We start from the raw sequence: 18,484 nt of genomic DNA, 5'->3' as shown, positions 1-18,484 counted from the left end.
ACTGTGTTCAGATCTGGGCACCGCAATCTAAGAAGGATATCGACAAGCTGGAACGTATCCAGAGGTAGGTGACCAAAATGGTAAGAGGACTGCAATCCGTGCTGGGGATGTTTAGTCTGGAGAAGTGAAGGTTAAGGGGTGATATGATAGCCATGTTTAGATATTTGAAGGGATGCCATGTTGGTGAGGGAGCAAGCTTGTTTACTGTGGCTCCAGAGACTAGGACCAGGAGTCATGGGTTCAAGGTGCAGGAAAAGAGATTCCACCTAAACATCAGGAAAAACTTCCTGACAGTGAGGGGTGTTTGACAGTGGAATTCACTCCCTTGGAGTGTGATGGAGTCTCCTTTGGAAGTTTTTAAAGAGAGGCTGGATGGCCATCTGTTAGGAGTGCTTTGATTGTGTGTTCCTGCATGGCCGGGGGTTGGACTTAATGGCCCAATTTTATGATTCTATGAACAATTCATAGAGGAGAGAGGTCTATCAAAAGATATTAAGCATCGCAGCTAAACAGAATCTCCATGTTCAGACCAACAAAAGAAAAAGGGGAGAAGAGGTTGAGCTAAAGTCAACAACAACAGAAAATACAGAAAATATTCTGTGTGCTTTGATTATTAATGAAAAACAAAGACTCTGCAACAGAGAGGAATGAATCATACCATGACATGCCTTCGAATTTGCCACCAATAGATGTGGGCAAAATTTTAGGAGGAAAACCTACCAGAGCATGGCCACACAGCCCAGAAAACCCACAGCAACCAGTTGCTTGTTGTGGGCTTTCCGGGCTGCGTGGCCGTGGTCTGGTAGATCTTGTTCCTAATGTTTTGCCTGCATCTGTGGCTGGCATCTTCAGAGGTGTATCACACAGAGAAATCTGTTACACACTGTGTCCAGTGAGGAGGGAATGTTTAGTGGGTATATATTGTGTATATATACATTTTATTTATTTTTCGATTTATATCCCTTCCTTCCCAATAGAGCCCAGGGCGGCAAACATCATAATAAAACCACACAAGCAATAATACAATATAAAACCGGCACCGGCACAACGGTACCATTTAAAACTGTAACAGCAAAAATAGAATAAAACAGATGCCGATAAAACCCCAAGCAGGTACCCATGGGAGGCAGCGATATTCCAGTCAGGCCGGCTGGCACGATATAGAAGCCTGGCGGAAGAGCTCCGTCTTGCAGGCCCTGCGGAACTCACAGATGTCCCGCAGGGCCCTGATATCAGCTTGGAGCTCATTCCACCAGGTAGGGGCCAGGGCCAAGAAAGCCCTGGCCCTAGAGGTGGCCAGCCAACCTGTCTGGAGCCGGGAACCTCCAGTAAATCCCTCCCCCACAGTGAACAGAGGGGTCTAGAGGGTCAATATGGGGAGAGGCGGTCCTGTAGGTATATAGGTCCAAGACCGCTCAGAGCCTTACATGTCAAAACAAGAACCTTGTACCTGATCCGGAACTCAATCGGCAGCCAGTGGAACTCCAGTGGAACTCCAGTGGAACTCCAGTGGAACTCCAGTTCCAGTGGAACTCCAGTTCCAGTGGAACTCCAGTGGAACTCGCAGGACCGGAGTAATCCGGTCTCCACTATGCGCCCCCGAGAGGAGCCTGGCTGCCGCGTTCTGAACGAGCTTTAGTTTCCGGATCAGAGCCAAAGGAAGGCCAGCGTACAGCGAGTTACAGTCGTCCATTCTAGAGGTGACCGTTGCATGGATCACTGTGGCCAGGTCGGAGGTAGAGAGGTACGGAGCCAGCTGCCGTGCCTGACACAGACGGTAAAAGGCAGCCCGGGCAGTTTTTGCCACCTGGGCCTCCAGCGACAACGTGGAGTCCAGGGTAACCCCCAAGCTGCTAACTGATGAGGCCAGATATAAGATCTCCCCATCTAGCATCAGCAGGCAAAAGTCAACCGGCCTCTCCCCCCGACCCATCCACAGGACCTCCGTCTTCGCTGGATTCAGCTTCAGTCGGCTCGCTCTCAACCAGACACTCATGGCCTCCAAACAACGCTGGAGAGCTGCCGGGTCAGAGGCCGGACGACCCGCCATCGTGAATACGAGCTGGGTGTCATCAGCATACTGGTGGCACCGCAGCCCAAAGCTCCGAACCACCCCAGCCAGGGGGCGCATGTAGATATTACAGAGCATTGGGGAGAGGGTCACTCCCTGCGGCACCCCACATTCCATGTGGAGCCATTAGAGTCGCCCCCCCCTCCCCCATGCTACCTGCCATCCCCGGTCATGGAGAAACGAGGACAGCCACTCCAAGACTGTCCCACGGACTCTGATTTCGGCGAGGCGGCAGACCAGAAGGTCATGATCTACTGTATCGAACGCTGCAGGGAGATCTAACAGCACCAGCAGCGCCGATTCTCCACTAAACATTCCCTTCTCATTGGACACAGTGTGTAATTGATCATGGCCACACAGCCTGGAAAGCCCACAGCAACCAGTTGACTCTGGCAGTGAAAGCCTTCAACAATACATAAAAACAAAGCCTCTGAAAATCAGCTTCGTTAAAATAACTGCAGACCTCATCTTGCTGAGATAAAACAAACTATATAATACACAGTTGATGAAACGTACACTTCACAATAAACCACAAACGTGTTTCATCCACTTGGGCCTTCTTCAGTGGAACACACACATAAGCTTAAAACCCCACATCCCAACGGTATACATGATAATATATTTTAAGAAATCTGACCAGGTGGTTGTTCACTATCTATGGTGTGTTGCTTAAAATGGATCTCAAGAAGAAACCATGGATTTTATGCAAACACATAAATAATGAAGATTTATATGACTTGGTAAAAGTTTTACAATTCTTATAGGGAAGCAGTGTTATAAACTGAAAATTTTTCACAGATCCCTTTTATTTTCTATTTTGTCTTCCGCTCAACCTCTTAGACCTTTCTAGCTCCAGAGGAAGTAGACTTTCCGCTCAACCTCTTAGACTTTCTAGCTTCAGTGGAAGTAAACTTTTGAACATCAGTGTTAACAAAGGGACGTTTCAGTCCTGTGAACCAGCTGTAGGGTCTTTCAGGGACATCTAGCTGGCCTGTACATGAAACAGAATGCTGGATTAGATGCTCTAATCCAGCACACCTCTGATGCTCTTATGAGCATGATTCGATCCTCTGAAGATGCCAGCCACAGATGCAGGTGAAACAGCCGGAGAAAATGCTACTAGAACACAGCCATACAGCCTGGAAACCCCACAACACTCCAGTGATTCCGGCTGTGAAAGCCTATGACAATACATTGAGCATGATTAGTGTTTGCTGGCACTAGGACCTGGGAACTGAACTCTGAGGAAATGCTTGGGCCTCTGAGGAAAGTGAAACGACAAAGACGACAAGAGGGCATCTGAGCATGTGTAGAATGCCACCCTTGCAGCGTTGTATCACTGCAGCCAACCATTCCAGGGTTTATAGGAATGGTCTTTCCAAAAGCAGAGAGGAAAGGACAGACACCGATGCTCAGTGGTTGCTGGGGTTGCATAGAGACCGATAAGGCAAGAAGTCATGGGTTCAAATCCTACCTGTTCTGCAAGCCCTCAGCTTTTCGCCACAATTCAAGTGGCTAACGACACTGGCCTACCCTACAGGGCAGTTGTACAGGTCACAACCCAACAAAGAACTTAAAAAAACTTGGAAGCATGATGCAAAGCTAAGCATCACTACTGCTGTCCCTTCATTTCCTTCCTCCAGTGCCCCCCTCCAACAGACACTACTGGCAATGCAACCTGAGCAGCCCCCCGCCCCTTTGCAGTTAACATATGATACCCCCCATTTCCACCTGACAAGATCACAATACCCATTATGCACAGCGCTGCACCCCTTTAATCTGTCCGTTCACTGCCGGGTCCAACACGTCTGAAAGAAAGTTTATTCTGCGCATGCGCTCTTCTACTCGGTAGGAGGCTAATGCGCACGCGCAGGCAGTTTGACAGTCCCGAACGCAGACGTGTAACGAATTCGTTAAGCGCATGCGTAGAAAGCGCTCTCTCTCGACGCCGCTGAACAGTGAGGAGACTCCGATCTTCCGCATGCGCAGTCGGGGGATCATTGGTGGCCTCCCCTGGCGGCCGCGAAGACTCGTTGCAAGGCTGTTTTGTGTGTCCGTCGTCTGACCATGCGCACAACGGATCTGCTCCCCCGCCCCCTGGAGGAGTTTTTGAACAAAGGAGACTGGCTTCTCAGAAATTTTCTGGTTCGAGTCCCGCTCCGTCCGTGAGGCCAATTACGGAATTGGCCCCCAACCGAATACTGCAGTAATCTGGCGGATCGAGTTAAAAAGTAGTGTCAGCCTGGCTTCCCTCGAAGCTGCGCCCGCTGCTCTCGAGCTTCCGCCACCTATTCCCACACAGGCATCTGATGCAGACGTGGGGGAAAGAAAGGCACTCTGCACATGCTCGCGGGCACGCCTTTGATTAGCACGGTCACCCAAGGCGGAGCCCAGCATTTTGCATGCAGGCCCCGGGGGCTGAGCCAAATTGAGGCGGCTATCTGAGAGGGAAGCTTCCCGCACCCCTGGGGAAAGGGAGCGGCGCCTGCCAGCCGGCTGCTGCAAGCCCCTCGGGGCAGGGATGCGCCTTTCCCGCAGCCTTTGTTCTCCTCCACAGCACCCAGCGCATGCAGCGCACTCCATAATGCAAGAGTTATAGCCTGAAGAACGACCCGCCCCTCAGTCCTTCATGGGAGGGGGGGGGGGGAAGAGAGGGTGTGTTTGGGGTGAGCCATTCTTGGGGAGCATGCGCAATCCCTCTTCTCTCCATCCCCCCCCCTCCCCGACGGCTGGGCTTTTGGCCGCAATACACCGAGGCGCTTGCATCCACCGCTGGGGTGGCGCGGGGGTGCAACAGCCGGGAGCCCCCCCAGCCCACCCCCCTCGCCGCAACCATGGCCGAAGGCGAAGACCTGCACTCCTTTACCTCGATCATGGATGCCCTCGTCCGGATCAGTGTGAGAACCGGGGAGGGGCGCGGAGGGTGGGGGGCGTGCAACGCATTGCATTGCAAGACAGTTGCATTGCATTGCATTGCAGGGAGTTAGGGGGCGGGGGGGGGGGGAACCTATGCACAAGACTTGTGTGGCAGGCAAAGGCAAACATAGGTGTAATGCTCGAGGAGGAAGCAAACGCCAGCCAGGGGTGGGGAGAGCCTGGGCAGATTCTCGGAGAGGACTGGGGGGTTGCTTCTATTGTCGCAGTTCGCCCCTGTCCAAAAGAGACCATTCGCCCAATACCTTGAAGAATTGCCCCCCCCCCATATAATCAGCCCCCCCCCAGCTGGGTGTTGCCCCTTCTCTCTGCTGATAGCACCCCCATTCTTCCCCCCCATACCCCACCCCAGTTGCCCTGGGCTCTTTTCCCCCCTATGGGACTAAGCGGGGATGCTGTGAGCATCAGAGCACATCCCTCCGTCGCCATGACAACCTCCTCCGGAGCTGGCTGCCAGGCCTGGTCCAGCGGCTGCCTGTGCTCTGGCTCTCTTCCCTCCCTCCCTCCCTCCCTCCCTCCTCTTCTCCGTCCCTCCGTCCCTCCCTCCCTGGTGCTTTCCTGAGATCCCCTTTCCTCGCCAAGAAAGAGAGATGGCATCAAGGCGAGCCCCCGCCAAGGTGAGCGCCTGCAAAGGTGTGTGCCCTTCTTTGGGGGGGGCGGGAGCCCTCAGTTTGGGGGGGGCCAGACCTCTAGGTAAGGCATCTTGGCCGATGGTTTGAGAAAGGATGTGCGGATGCTGGATTCCTGTCTGCCTGGCATGGCGTGGCGGTTTCTTCTGGGTGGCAAAGGGCGCTGTCCTGGGTGCCAGCAGGTTGGCAGGGACGATGGGTGGGGGTTTTCATCCTCACTGTCTATAGAGGCGGGTGCCCTTGAATGGGACATGGCAGGCGCAGGGCAACGTGCCAAGCCGCTAGCGATCTGGAGGCGGGGTCTCTGTGCCCGGCAAAGGGGGAAACCAACCTCCGGTGACAGATCTGCCGGGCTGATTTCTTGTTCCTAGAGAGTCTGGCTGAAGGGTATTTCCGGGCAGGCACCAAGTTTAGTGTCTGCTCCGGGCCCAGGAAATCGGAGGAAACTGCACCGGCAGAGACAGGTTTCAGCTCTTGGGCGAATCTGTTCTCCTTCGGCACAGTTATTAACCAATCTGTCCACACCCACTTTTCCAGAAATAATACAGAATTGTAAGAACAAAGAAAATATTTTAATTAAAGCCCTGCGTGATCCATCTCACCCAGAATCTTGTGTCCAGAGAGGGTCTTTTGAGAAGCCAGGCATGGAATTCCTCTCCTTTCTCCCCCTTCCCATCTTGGGGTGTTCAGATAGCATGCTTCTCCACAAGTAGGTTCTATTTAGCTATTACTACAGACATCTGTTGATAAATTTTTCCTCTGTTGTTGTTGTGTTAGGATTTCCTTTAGGTCATCTATGCTAGTTGCTGTCTCCACACTGGGTGGTGGTGAGTTCCGCTGGTTAGCTATTCAGTGCGCAATGAAATGCTTCCTTTGGTCTGCTGGGGTGTGCTGTCGAACCAACTTTGTTGAATGTCACTGTTATAGCAAAGAGTGAATGTTCGCTATCCATGCTATCCATAAACCTATAAGCTGCTAGCATGCCCCCGTGACCATCCCCCCAGCCTAAAAATCTGCAATTGCTTTAGCCTTCCTTTGCAGGAAATCTTCCAACCTCCCCCCACCCAATAATTCTAAGGTGCATGTTGTCTGATAAATAAATTACCCTTTGCTAAAATATTAAAGTGGTTGGGTCTAATTTTTTTATACCTTCTACTTTGGAAAGACCATCCCTACAAACCCTGGAATGATTGGTTGCAGTAATACAGCACGTGGGGGAGAAGTACCCTACACATGCTCAGATGCCCTCTTGTTGACTTTGTCATTTCACTTTCCTCAGAGTTCAGTCCTAGTGATTCCAAAAAGTTTGTGTGGAAACCACCCCCACTTTCTCCCCTTTGGAATGACATCTGTGAAGTCTTGCTGTTAGGACTTGGGGCTCTTCCACACATGCAGAATAATGCAGTTTCAATCCACTTTCACAACTGTTTGCAAGCGGATTTTGCTACCCCGCACAGGAAAAATCCAGCGCCAAAGTGCATTGAAAGTGGTTTGAAAGTGCATTATTGTGTGGAAGGGACTGTTTAGAGTATGTGTGTGGAGAAATATTCTCTACATGATCAGAGGCACCTTTTTTTTAAAAAAAGAGAGAGAGCTACTGTAGCATTTATTTTATTTCTGTTTACATTATTTATAGCCCAACTTTTTCCCTGAGACACTCATGATGGATTATGCAGTGTCTGTCAGTGCAATCGACAGAACAGGACATGCAAGAAGCAATATAATAGGTTTAGGTAATAAATCTGAAATGAAGCAGAAAGCCTAAACTAAATTGAAATAAAGCATAAGTCTCAATACTTGTTAAGCAATGCAAAAATCTCATAAGAGGACAATACACTCAACAGACAGTACATCCGATATACAATAATATGGACTGCAATCCCTTTCCCCTTTCCCCAGTCCCGTTCCCCAATAATAATCTCTTTACCAAAGCAGTGGCATAGTGGTTAAGAGCAGATGCACTCTAATCTGGAGAACTGGGTTTGATTCCCCACTCTGCCACTTGAGCTGTGGAGGTTTATCTGGGGAACTAGATTAGCCTGTGCACTCCAACACGCACCAGCTGGGTGACCTTGGGCTAGTCACAGTTCTTCAGAGCTCTCTCAACCCTACCTACCTCGCAGGGTGTTTGTTGGGGGGGGGGCAGGGAAAGGAGATTGTAAGCCCCTTTGAGTCTCCTTACAGGAGAGAAAGGGGGGATATAAATCCAAACTCTTCTTCTTCTACTACTACTGCTTCTTCTTCCTGAACCACAATGTTATATTATAGCCCTGTTACCTGTGGAAGAATTACCCTTTTGTGTAATTCAGTTTTGCATACTTTTGTGCAAAATTACCCTTTTGTGTCATTCAGTTTTGCATACTTTTGTGCAAAATTACCCTTTTGTGTCATTCAGTTTTGCATACTGTGCCGAATGCCAGGAGAGTGGGATCCTTCCTGACCCTACTAGGCAGGTCGTTCCATAAAGGTGTGTGTGGGAGGGGTGCACCACAGAGAAGGCCTGTTGATTTGACCCATTTGCAAGCTGGCACTTGCATAAGATGAGTAGAGATGTCACGGTTTAGGGCAAACCATTTCAGCGCTCCCCTCTACTGTCAATTTGGGCCCAAACTTTTCAAGATTCTGGGTCTCCTTGATCGGAACTCCAGATGTCTGATGTAGCCCTTAAGAAGAATGAATTGTGTTATTCCTGCTCTGCGGTCACTCTGAAGGCTGCCCTGTCGGTTACCAAGCTCAATTCAATGTATTATCCGTCACATACAAAGCTCTCCATGGCCTGGTGTAGTGGTTAAGAGCAGGTGCATTCTAATCTGGAGAACCGGGTTTGGTTTCCCACTCTTCCCCGAGTGGCGGAGTCTTATCTGGTGAACCAGATGGGTATCTGCACTCCTGCTGGGGGACCTTGAGCAACTCTCAGTTCTCTCTGAACTCTCTCAGCCCCACCTGCCTCACAAGGTGTCTGTTGTGGGGAAAGGAGCTTGTAAGCCACCTTGAATCTCCTTACAGGAGAGGAAGGTGGGGTATAAATCCAAACTCTTCTTCGTTGTAGCTGCGGGAGCTCCTTTCTCTCTCTGCTCTGCCACAAGAAGAAGAAAAAGAAGAGTGTGGATTTATATCCCCCCTTTCTCTCCTGCAGGAGACTCAAAGGGGCTTACAATCTCCTTTGTGGTAGGTGGGGCTGAGAGAGCTCCGTAGAGCTGTGACTAGCCCAAGGTCACCCAGCTGGCGTGTGTGGGAGTGCACAGGCTAATCTGAATTCCCCAGAGAAGCCTCCACAGCCCAGGCGGCAGAGCTGGGAATCAAACCCGGTTCCTCCAGATTAGATACACGAGCTCTTAACCTCCTACGCCACGCCCATCCTGGCCGTGGGAGGAGTCCAATCTGGATCAAGGGCCGAGATGCTGTGAAGAAGAGGATTTAGATCTTCCCGTCTGCACTATTTCCCTGAACAAAATCTTCCCCACTGTGCAATTTCCCCTCATCCCAAACACCCCTGCCGGGTTGCTTTCAGCCCCACATGCTTGCCTTAGTTTTTTTCCCTGTTCGAACACAAAGCGTCCTTGAGGGAGGAGATCTCTCCACAAAGAAACAGCTGGGGGAGGCAGACTTACCCCCCTTCTGGTATTATTCCAGAGAGGATTTGCCTTCTGCCCGATGTTTTAAAGGCCAAATTCTGTTCCTGGGGTTCCGGATTCATTCATGCAGCAAGCCACGATGCCTCAACCTTTCCCCCCTCCTGGAATGTTCGAAGAGGGCGTTAATCATCCTGCTCTACCCCGCAGGGTTATTGTGAGGCATATCACAACAGTGTAGGTGAACTCCTTTGAACCTTGTAAAGCACAACAATACAGAGCAAGCAGTGCTATTCTCAGGGCAGCGCTGAATTTTGCGGAGGTGTTGAATATTCCAATTCTTTCTTTATTGCATTAGCACCCCCAAACTGGCTCCCAAAAGCAATTCATATGGAGATCAAATATCACTTAAAGTATGCTCGAGCGCCAGCGTGGTATAGCGGTTAAGAGCGATGGACTCTAATCGGGAGAACTGGGTTCGATTCCCCGCTCCTCCGCATGAGTGGCGGACCAACATTTGGTGAACTGAATGTGTTTCCCCGCTTCTTCACATGCAGCTTCTCAGGTTACCTCGGGCCAGTCCCAGAGTTCCCTCAGAACTCTCTCAGTCCCACCTGCCTCACAAGGTGTTTGTTGTGGAGAGGGAAAAAGAAGGTGATCATAAACTGCTTTGAGATTCCTTGCCATTGAGAAAAGGGGGGTATAAATCCAAACTCCTCCTCCTCCTTCTATCGTTGTTGGTCATATTTAGCTCCCATCTTCCTTCCACCTCAGAATGCAGGACGTGGGGTTCCCAGGACACTCCCTCACCATACCCAGATGTACTTAGCTTTAGTAAAGGGCCGTAACTCAGGACCATTCCAGGACTAGGCATGTTGGTGGAGATGCCCGGCAGCTGCTTTCTCCACTGACCAGCGTGGTATAGATGTTACAAGCTGGTGGATTCTAATCTGGAGAACCGGGTTTGATTCTCCACTCCTCCACCTGAGTGACAGAGGCTTATCTGGTGAACCAGATGTGTTTCTACACCCTTACATTCCTGCTGGGTGACCTTGGGCTAGTCCCAGTTCCAGAGGTGGGATCCAGCAGGTTCTCACAGGTCCCCGAGAGTAGGTTACTAATTATTTGTGTGTGCCGAGAGGGTGATTTTGCCACGTGATTTTTGCCTTAGTTACGCCCCTCCTCTCAACAGTAGCGCGCAGAACTGGAAGCAGTCTAGCAGGAGGTGCACCGGCGTATGTGGCAGCCTGTGCCTGCATGCATTTGTTTCCCGCCCAAGGACCGGCGCAGCAGCTGCGTCCTTGCCACAGCCCCGCCCAGGAATGCCCCGCCCCCGGAATGCCCAGCCACGCCCCCGTCGTGCCCCGCCCAGTTCTCTCTGAACTCTCTCAGCCCCACCTACTTCACAAAGTGTCTGTTGTGGGGAGAGGAAGGGAAAGGAGCTTGTCAGCCACCTTGAGTCTCCTTACAGGAGAGAAAGGTGAGGTATAAATCCAAACTCTTCTTCTTCTTCCTTGCATGTAGAAGGCAAAGTGGGGCAGGTTCTCTGCTGCTTTTAGCAGCTTGTCCCCATGACACCTTTGGAGGATGAGGCTCCCAAGTCAGGATGCCTGATTGCCCCCTCTTTCTAGCTGGCCTTGCATTTGGAAGCTATAGGGGGGTGGTCCTTGGCCATATCCAGGCATTATAGACGGGTGTCCGGCTGCTGCTTTAGAGGGATTAGATCCAAGAACTGTGGAAGGATACCTAGAGGCAGTTGGGAGCCGGAGACTTGGGCTGAATCTAGACATGATGGAAGGATTGCTTCCTGTCCTACCTCTGATGGCCCCATCTGAGAGCCAGCATGGCGTAGTGGTTAAGAGCAGGTGGGCTCTAATCTGGAGAACCAGGTTCGATTCCCCGCTCCTCCATTTGAGCGGCAGACTCTAATCTGGTGAACTGGATTTATCTCCCTGCTCCTCCACATAATGCCTGCTTGTTTTGTTTAATTAATACATTTTAATTTTCATAACACAAAAAAGGGGAAAAAACAAACATACATATGCACATCTACAGTTATATTAATGCAAAGTTACCTTAACGCAAAAACAAAGAGTACAAAAACCACAGAAAAGAATAAAACACAAATTTGACAATATCCGAACACAGCTCAAACAAATGGGTGCAACGTAAACAAGGTCCGACAAAAGAACGCGTCGCACACTGGCGTAGGCTGTCACATATAGTACACAATCTCGTGGATCACCCATTCTATGATTGTAACATGTAAATATAACAACATTATTTTAATGTTCAGAATATTTTAAAGTTCAGAATTAGTCAACTTAGAACTCCCATCCCATTTCATTCATGTAGGCAAGACGCCACCTTATGAATGAAATGGGAGTTCTAAGTTGACAAATTCTGAACTTCTTCTTATTATTATTCTTATTCTTATTCTTATTGTTGTTGTTGTTGTTCATTTTATATACCGCCCAACCCCAAAGGGCTCTGGGTGGTGTACAACATAGAAAAGAAAACACAACATAACAGGAAGAACACAATCATAATTACAAATATAAAAATACATACTTTAAAATATTCTGAACATTAAAATAATTTTGTTATATTTACATGGTACAATTATAGAATTGGTGATCACACAAGATTGTGTACTATATGTGATATAATATAGATATGTTCCTTTAAGTTTGCATAGCCTATGCCAGTGTGCGACGCGTTCTTTTGTCAGACAATATCTGAATACAACCAGTTATAACTAACTGTATTAGTTGCGTTATAACCAATGCCTGCTGGCTGACCTTGGGTTCTCTCAGAACTCTCTCAGTCCCACCTACCTCACAAAGGTGTCTGTTGTGGGGAGAGGAAGGGAAAGGGGCTTGTAAGCTACCTTGAGTCTCCTTACAGGAGAATAAATCCAGACTCTTCCTCCTCCTCCTTCTTTATGGTAGCTAGAAGAAGAGAGCAGGGTTCAATTGGAGCTGAGCCCCTGTATGATGGATCGAGGTTAAAGATGACAAGGGATTTTTTTATTCATTCGCTATTTGGACTGTTCTAGAATGCTCCTCTCGGGTCCCAGTCCCTTGGGGGCAGGACTAGGTAGGAACTAGAACCCAAGCGGAACATTCTAGAACAAAAACAGTCCCAAAATGGCAAATGAATTAGCAAATCCCTTGTCATCTTTATCCTGAAAATAGTACAGTTACTGTCTATTCTTCCTCTGGAGAAAGTTAGTGTGTGATATACTGTAGATACATTATATATATGTGGATTTTGAAATTTCGAGCAGGGGGACTCTGTTGGTCAAGAAACAGTGGGACATTTTCTCTGAGATCCTTGCATGTTGTAGAGGATTCGGGGAAAGATCTGAGGGTGCAGTCTCAGTTTGTGGGGGATCTGGTCCGTCAGGCCTCCACCGTTACTCCGCCCGATTTGGGAGTCCTCGAATGAACTCGGCACTTGCATTCAGCAGAGATACGTTTATACAAACGGAAGCCATCTTTGGGGGAAGGCTGGTCTAGCGTGGTTAATTTCAAGGATTTCTCCATAAGATTCCAAAGTGCCCCAAGAGTTTCACAGAGCCTGCTTCGGAAACCAGTGGCTGAAAAAGTTACTCAGCTCTCTTTCATCCCAAGCTTTTCTTAGACATCCCCCCCACCCCCCCACACACACACGTGTAGGAGATTTGGGTTCTAGTGGAAAGGACTAACACTAGCAAACCAGCCTGGAATTTTTGCATCGGAACAAGTTTCTTCTGCTAATCTATGCTGAGGGAAGTAATTGTACCACTCTACTCTGCATTGGTCAGACCTCACCTAGAGTACTGTGTTCAGTTCCGGGCACCACAATTCAAGAAGGATATTGACAAGCTGGAACGGGTCCAGAGGAGAGCAACCAAAATGGTCAAAGGTCTGGAATCCATGCCCTACGAGGAGAGACTTAGAGAGCTGGGGATGTTTAGTTTGGTGAAGAGAAGATTGACATTAGCCATGTTTAGATAGTTGAAGGGATGTCATGCTGGTGAGGGAGCAAGCTTGTTTTCTGCTGCTCCAGAGACTAGGACCAGAGTCATGGGTTCAAGGTGCAGGAAAAGAGATCCCACCTAAACATCAGGAAGAACTTCCTGACTGTCAGGGCTGTTCGACAGTGGAATGCACTACCTCAGAGAGTGGTCGAGTCTCCTTCTTTGGAGGTTTTTAAAGAGAGGCTGGATGGCCATCTGTTGGGAGTGCTTTGATTGTGTGTTCCTGTATGGCAGGGGGTTGGACTTGATGGCCCTTGGGGTCTCTTCCAACTCTATGATTCTATGATCTAGCCATGTAAAATACTTGGCTGAAAACAAACAGAAGCAGGGTAACTGAGTCCTGTTTCGCTGCTTCTGGGGGAAGAAGAGAAGAGAAGAAGAGTTTGGATTTATATCCCCCCCTTTCTCTCCTGCAGGAGACTTAAAGGGGCTTACAATCTCCTTACCCTTTTCCCCTCACAACAAACACCCTGTGAGGTAGGTGGGGCTGAGAGAGCTCTGAGAAGCTGTGACTAGCCCAAGATCACCCAGCTGGTGTGTGTGGGAGTGTATAAGCTAATCTGAATTCCCCAGATAAGCCTCCACAGCTCAGGTGGCAGAGCAGGGAATCAAACCCGGTTCCTCCAGATTAGATACACGAGCTCTTAACCTCCTACGCCACTGCTGCTCCTTGAGAAAGTTCAGGGTGGGAGGTCTGGCTGTAGAAGCCTCAACTCACTCAAATTGTAAGCTCCTTGGGGCAGGGACACTTTTTTCTTATTTCCCATGTCAATCAGGTGGTGATAGCACAGTAGAACGAGTAATAAAACAAGCAGCTGTTAGTTCAGCTGGAATGACTTGTGACCTTGTCTCTTCCGTCCTCACCATTCAGACTGGCATGAAGAACATGGAACGGGAACTTCTCTGCCCGGTGTGCAAGGAGATGTACAAGGAACCTCTGGTGCTACCCTGCATGCATAATGTATGCCACATCTGTGCCACCGAAATCCTGCTGCAACAGGGCTATGTCTGCCCGGACCCCACCTCTGAGCCCACATCGCCAGCTTCCACGCCTGCGACGCGGAGCCCCCGCCTTGGACGCCGGGTCATGCCCAAGCCGGAGCGCCTGGATCGGCTTCTCAAATCAGGTGGGCCCTGGAGGAATACGAAGTGGGCATGGGGACAATTAGTGTGATAAGAATGTATCTGAGGAAGCCCAATATGGAGCTTACAGCCTGCCCCACTGCTATTCAGGGATAGACTGCCTCTTTGCATGGAGGCTTCTCTCTTAGCTGTCATGATAAATCAGTGATGGCGAACCTTTTCGAGACCGAGTGCCCAAACTGCAACCCAAAACCCACTTATTTATCGCAAAGTGCCAACACGGCAATTTAACCTGAATACTGAGGTTTTAGTTTAGGAAAAAACGGTTGGTTCCAAGGCGCACGTTACTCGGGAGTAAGCTTGGTGGTTGTCGGTGGCTTTGCTTTGAAGCAATGCTTCCAACAGGTGAATCACGACCCTAGGAGGGTTTACTCAGAAGCAAACCCCATTGCCAGCAACCGAGCTTACTCCCAGGCAAAGGATCACGCTTTCGTTCTTCCCATGAAAATCAGTAGGGTTTAACAGCGCTTAACAGGGTTACTTCCCCAAAACTAGGTCTTAGGTTTAATGCTAATAATCTCCCTGAAATAATTACACTATTATCACACGACGAACTCTGTGCACGCGTGCCCACAGAGAGGTCTCTGAGTGGCACCCATGCCGTAGGTTTGCCACCACTGAGATAGATAATTTGTGGAAAGTGCAGTGAAGTCATAGCCAACTTATGGCGACCCTGTAGGTTTTTGAGACTAGAGACTGCCGTTGCCTTTTTCTATGTGGTAACCCTGCACTTCCGCGGTGGTCTCCCATCCAAGTAATAACCAGGACCAACCCTGCTTAGCTTCCGAAGTCTGATGAAATAAGGCTAGCCTGGGCCATTCGGGTCAGGGCAATTAATAACTACTGATAGATGGAAAATGTGTGAAATAATTTTAGTTTCTTATAATGTGCCTTGCTGGATCAAACATAAAAGGTGTAGAGGTTAAGAGCAGGTGGATTCTAATCTGGACAACCGGGTTTGATTCCCCACTCCTCCACCTGAGCGGCAGAGGCTTAGCTGGTGAACCAGATGTATTTCTGTACTCCTACATTCCTGCTGGGTGACCTTGGGCTAGTCACAGTTCTCTCTGAACTCTCTCAGCCCTACCTACCTCACAAGGTGGCTGTTGTGGGGAAAGGAAAGGAACTTGTAAGCCACCTTGAATCTCCTTACAGGAGAGAAAGGTGGGGTATAAATCCAAATTCCTCCTCCTCCTCCTCCTCCTCCTCCTCTTCTTCTAGTTCAGCATCTTTTATCCTATTGGTGCTGGTCACAAGCCCCTGTAGGAGGCTCAGGAAAACAGTAGTCCCCCTTCTGGTTGCCCTCCAAGCAGCTGGCATTCAAGATATATTTTTTTTTTGCAGATAGCAAGCCTTTATTGGCATAGACAACAGTACAACAATAATAAAAACGGATTAAAAAGAATATACAATACAGGAAATAAATGTTGGGTCGAAGGAAATCTACTGGCGTTTAGTAATTTCCAGGAGAAAGTCTGCCACTATCACACAGAGAGAAGGATCAGGATTGTCCAACAAGTAGTGTAATCTAATTAAATTGGGGAGATGGGGTAAATGTAAAGGAGTAAGATTCACATACTTGGATCTGATTTCCTTGAATCTGAGACAGTGTAGTAATTGGTGGGCCAGAGATTCAACTGAGTTTTCATCATTACATTGGCACAATCTTTTAGCCTTTTCTTCAGAAAGCTTGTTAAATCTGCCATGTAAAAAGGCAGAAGGCATAACATTAAACCTGGCGTAGCATCATGGCCTCTTCCCTCTTGAGCAGGGTTTATTAAACAATACAGGCAGTGTGCCAAGTGGCCCCGTTCAAATGGGAGAGAAAAATACAGGGGGCAGCACGTTTTCTTGGCTGCGGTGATTAGGGTAGAGAACTCTCTATCCAATAGTTGACCTTTTAATTTTTTATAAGCTTCTGAATAGGACAAAGGGCAAAGTGAATCCACTGACAGGCATTCAAGATATACTGCTTCAGTACATGGATGCTCTGTTGCTCTCCCTCATGTTGACATATCTGTTCTCCATGGCACGTAGCACTGACTCATTCTGGCCCATGGTATCCTTGTTCTAGGTCTTTCGGCAATCGCACTCCAGGGCTTAGAAAACGAGGGCGGCATCGCGGCACCCGCAGAACGTGGCTGTTCCTGCGCGTGCAGTCTCGAAAGCTGCCAGCGTGGACGCGGGACTTGGGCGAGCGAGGTTTGGGCAGCCTCTTCCGCAACCTGACGCTGGAGAGGGTGGTGGAGCGCTACCGCCACACGATCAACGTCAGCACGGCCATCATGTGCCAGTTCTGCAAGCCGCCGCAGATGGAGGCGACCAAAGGCTGTACCGAGTGCAAATCCAGCTTCTGCAACGAGTGCTTCAAGCTCTACCACCCCTGGGGCACCCAGAAGGCACAGCACGAGCCCACGCCCCCCACGCTTACTTTCCGGCCCAAGGTAAGAGCGATAAAAACTTGAGTAGAGACCAGTGGTGGGATCCAAAAATTTTAGTAACAGGTTCCCCTGGTGGTGGGATTCAAACAGTGGCGTAGCGCCAATGGGGCTGGGCGGGGCACGACGGGGGCGGGGCATTCATAATGTCTCTGTTACTGTAAAAAACTCTTACTGTAAAAAAAAGTTCCCAATTTCCAGCTGGTATCTTTCTGTCCATAATTTAAACTCATTATAGCAAGTCCTATCGTCTACTGCCAACAGAAACAACTACTTCTCCTCTAATTGACTGCCTGTCAAATACTTAATACTTTCAAATACTTTTAATTTTGTTTCTAGGAAATCAAAAGAAGGGATACTTTCCTTTAAACCAAGGAACCTTTACCATTATTAAACATGTTTTGAAACAGCCCAACAGGGAGAATTATCCCGTTTTCTACCTTCGCTAACCAGCCACATGGGAAACAACAGGACTTCATGATTTTTGGACCTAATGGGATTTCTAACGGAAAAGCAGACCCAACTAGTCACCCCCTCTCGGCACACACAAATAATTAGTAACCCACTCTCGGGAACTGGTGAGAACCTGCTGGATCCCACCTCTGGTAGAGACCTTCTTGAGGTGGGAAAGGCTGGCAGGGAGACGTAATGCTGCTTTTTTGGACCGTCCAGAAATGGGACCCTGATGGCTTCTTTCAGCCAGCGCTTTTAATAGGTAATCTGCAGATGGTTTAGTCAGATCCAGTGAGGATGAGGATATGGGAAACCCAGGTTTGAATTCCCATTCCACCATGTACGTCTGCTGGGTAGCCTCGGGCCAGTCACAACTCTTGACCTAAGCCACCTTACAGGGTTGTTGTGAGGATAAAACAGAGGAGAGCAATGTGAATAATTTTGGGTCCCCATCAGGGAGAGAGGCAGGCTACATATGAAGTAAATAAACAAGTGCCTACGCATATGCTGTGTAAAACCCTGTGTGCCTTGCTGTCAGTGGCGAGTGCTGCGGGGCTGGGGCAGGATCCAAGGCCCTTTAGTAACAGGTTCCCATGGTGGTGGATTCAAACAGTGGCGAGCTAAATGGAGCTTCGGGCGGCCCACGGGGCCGGGCATTCAAGGGTATTAATAATTTCCTCTGTTACCAAAAAACTCTTACTGTAAAATTCCTACTTCCAGCTGTATCTTCAACTATAATTCAAACTCATTGGGAAAATCCAATTGTTCACTGCCAACAGAAACAACTGTACTCTTCCCTCTAACGACTGCCCGTCAAATACTTAATACTACCTCTCTTAAAATAATTTAATTTTGTTTCAGGAAATCAAAAAGCATGGAGAGACTTTCCTAAAACAAGGAACTTGGACCCTATTTCTAAAACATGTTTTTAAAACAGCCCAACAGGGAGAATTCATCCCGCTTTCTGAACCTTCTGCTTAATCCAGCCACATAGCAGGGAAACAACAACGGGACTTTATGGTTTTTGGGCCTAATAGAATTTCTAACGGAAAAGCAGACCCAATTAGTAACCCCCTCTCGGCACACACAAATAATTAGTAACTCACTCTCGGGAACTGGTGAGAACCTGCTGGATCCCACCTCTGGCGGGGGGGCAGCGTGATGCACCGGGCACATGCTAATGCAGGGGCGTGGTGGGGGGCAGGGGCGTGGTGGGGGCA

General features: G+C 49.0%; 1 protein-coding gene across 3 annotated transcripts in view; it reads left to right on the top strand.

The window, feature by feature from the left end:
- The first annotated feature begins 4,421 nt into the window (after positions 1-4,421).
- TRIM46 (tripartite motif containing 46) overlaps positions 4,422-18,484 on the top strand; it is a 34,100-nt gene continuing 20,037 nt past the window's right edge. Inside the window, exons 1-3 of one of the 3 annotated variants that reach the window (XM_048482840.1) lie at positions 4,422-4,968; positions 14,102-14,358; positions 16,451-16,817. In XM_048482840.1, the coding sequence (XP_048338797.1) occupies positions 4,906-4,968; positions 14,102-14,358; positions 16,451-16,817 (687 nt within the window). In that variant the 5' untranslated portion in view covers positions 4,422-4,905. Of the gene's footprint in view, positions 4,969-5,487; positions 5,623-13,093; positions 13,116-14,101; positions 14,359-16,450; positions 16,818-18,484 lie in introns of those variants that run through there. The other 2 variants (XM_048482841.1, XM_048482842.1) reach the window with 2 other exon arrangements.

Source organism: Sphaerodactylus townsendi, unplaced genomic scaffold (genome assembly GCF_021028975.2).
Source record: "Sphaerodactylus townsendi isolate TG3544 unplaced genomic scaffold, MPM_Stown_v2.3 scaffold_24, whole genome shotgun sequence".
Lineage (NCBI taxonomy): Eukaryota > Metazoa > Chordata > Lepidosauria > Squamata > Sphaerodactylidae > Sphaerodactylus > Sphaerodactylus townsendi.
This window is presented reverse-complemented; position numbering and strand designations above follow the sequence as displayed.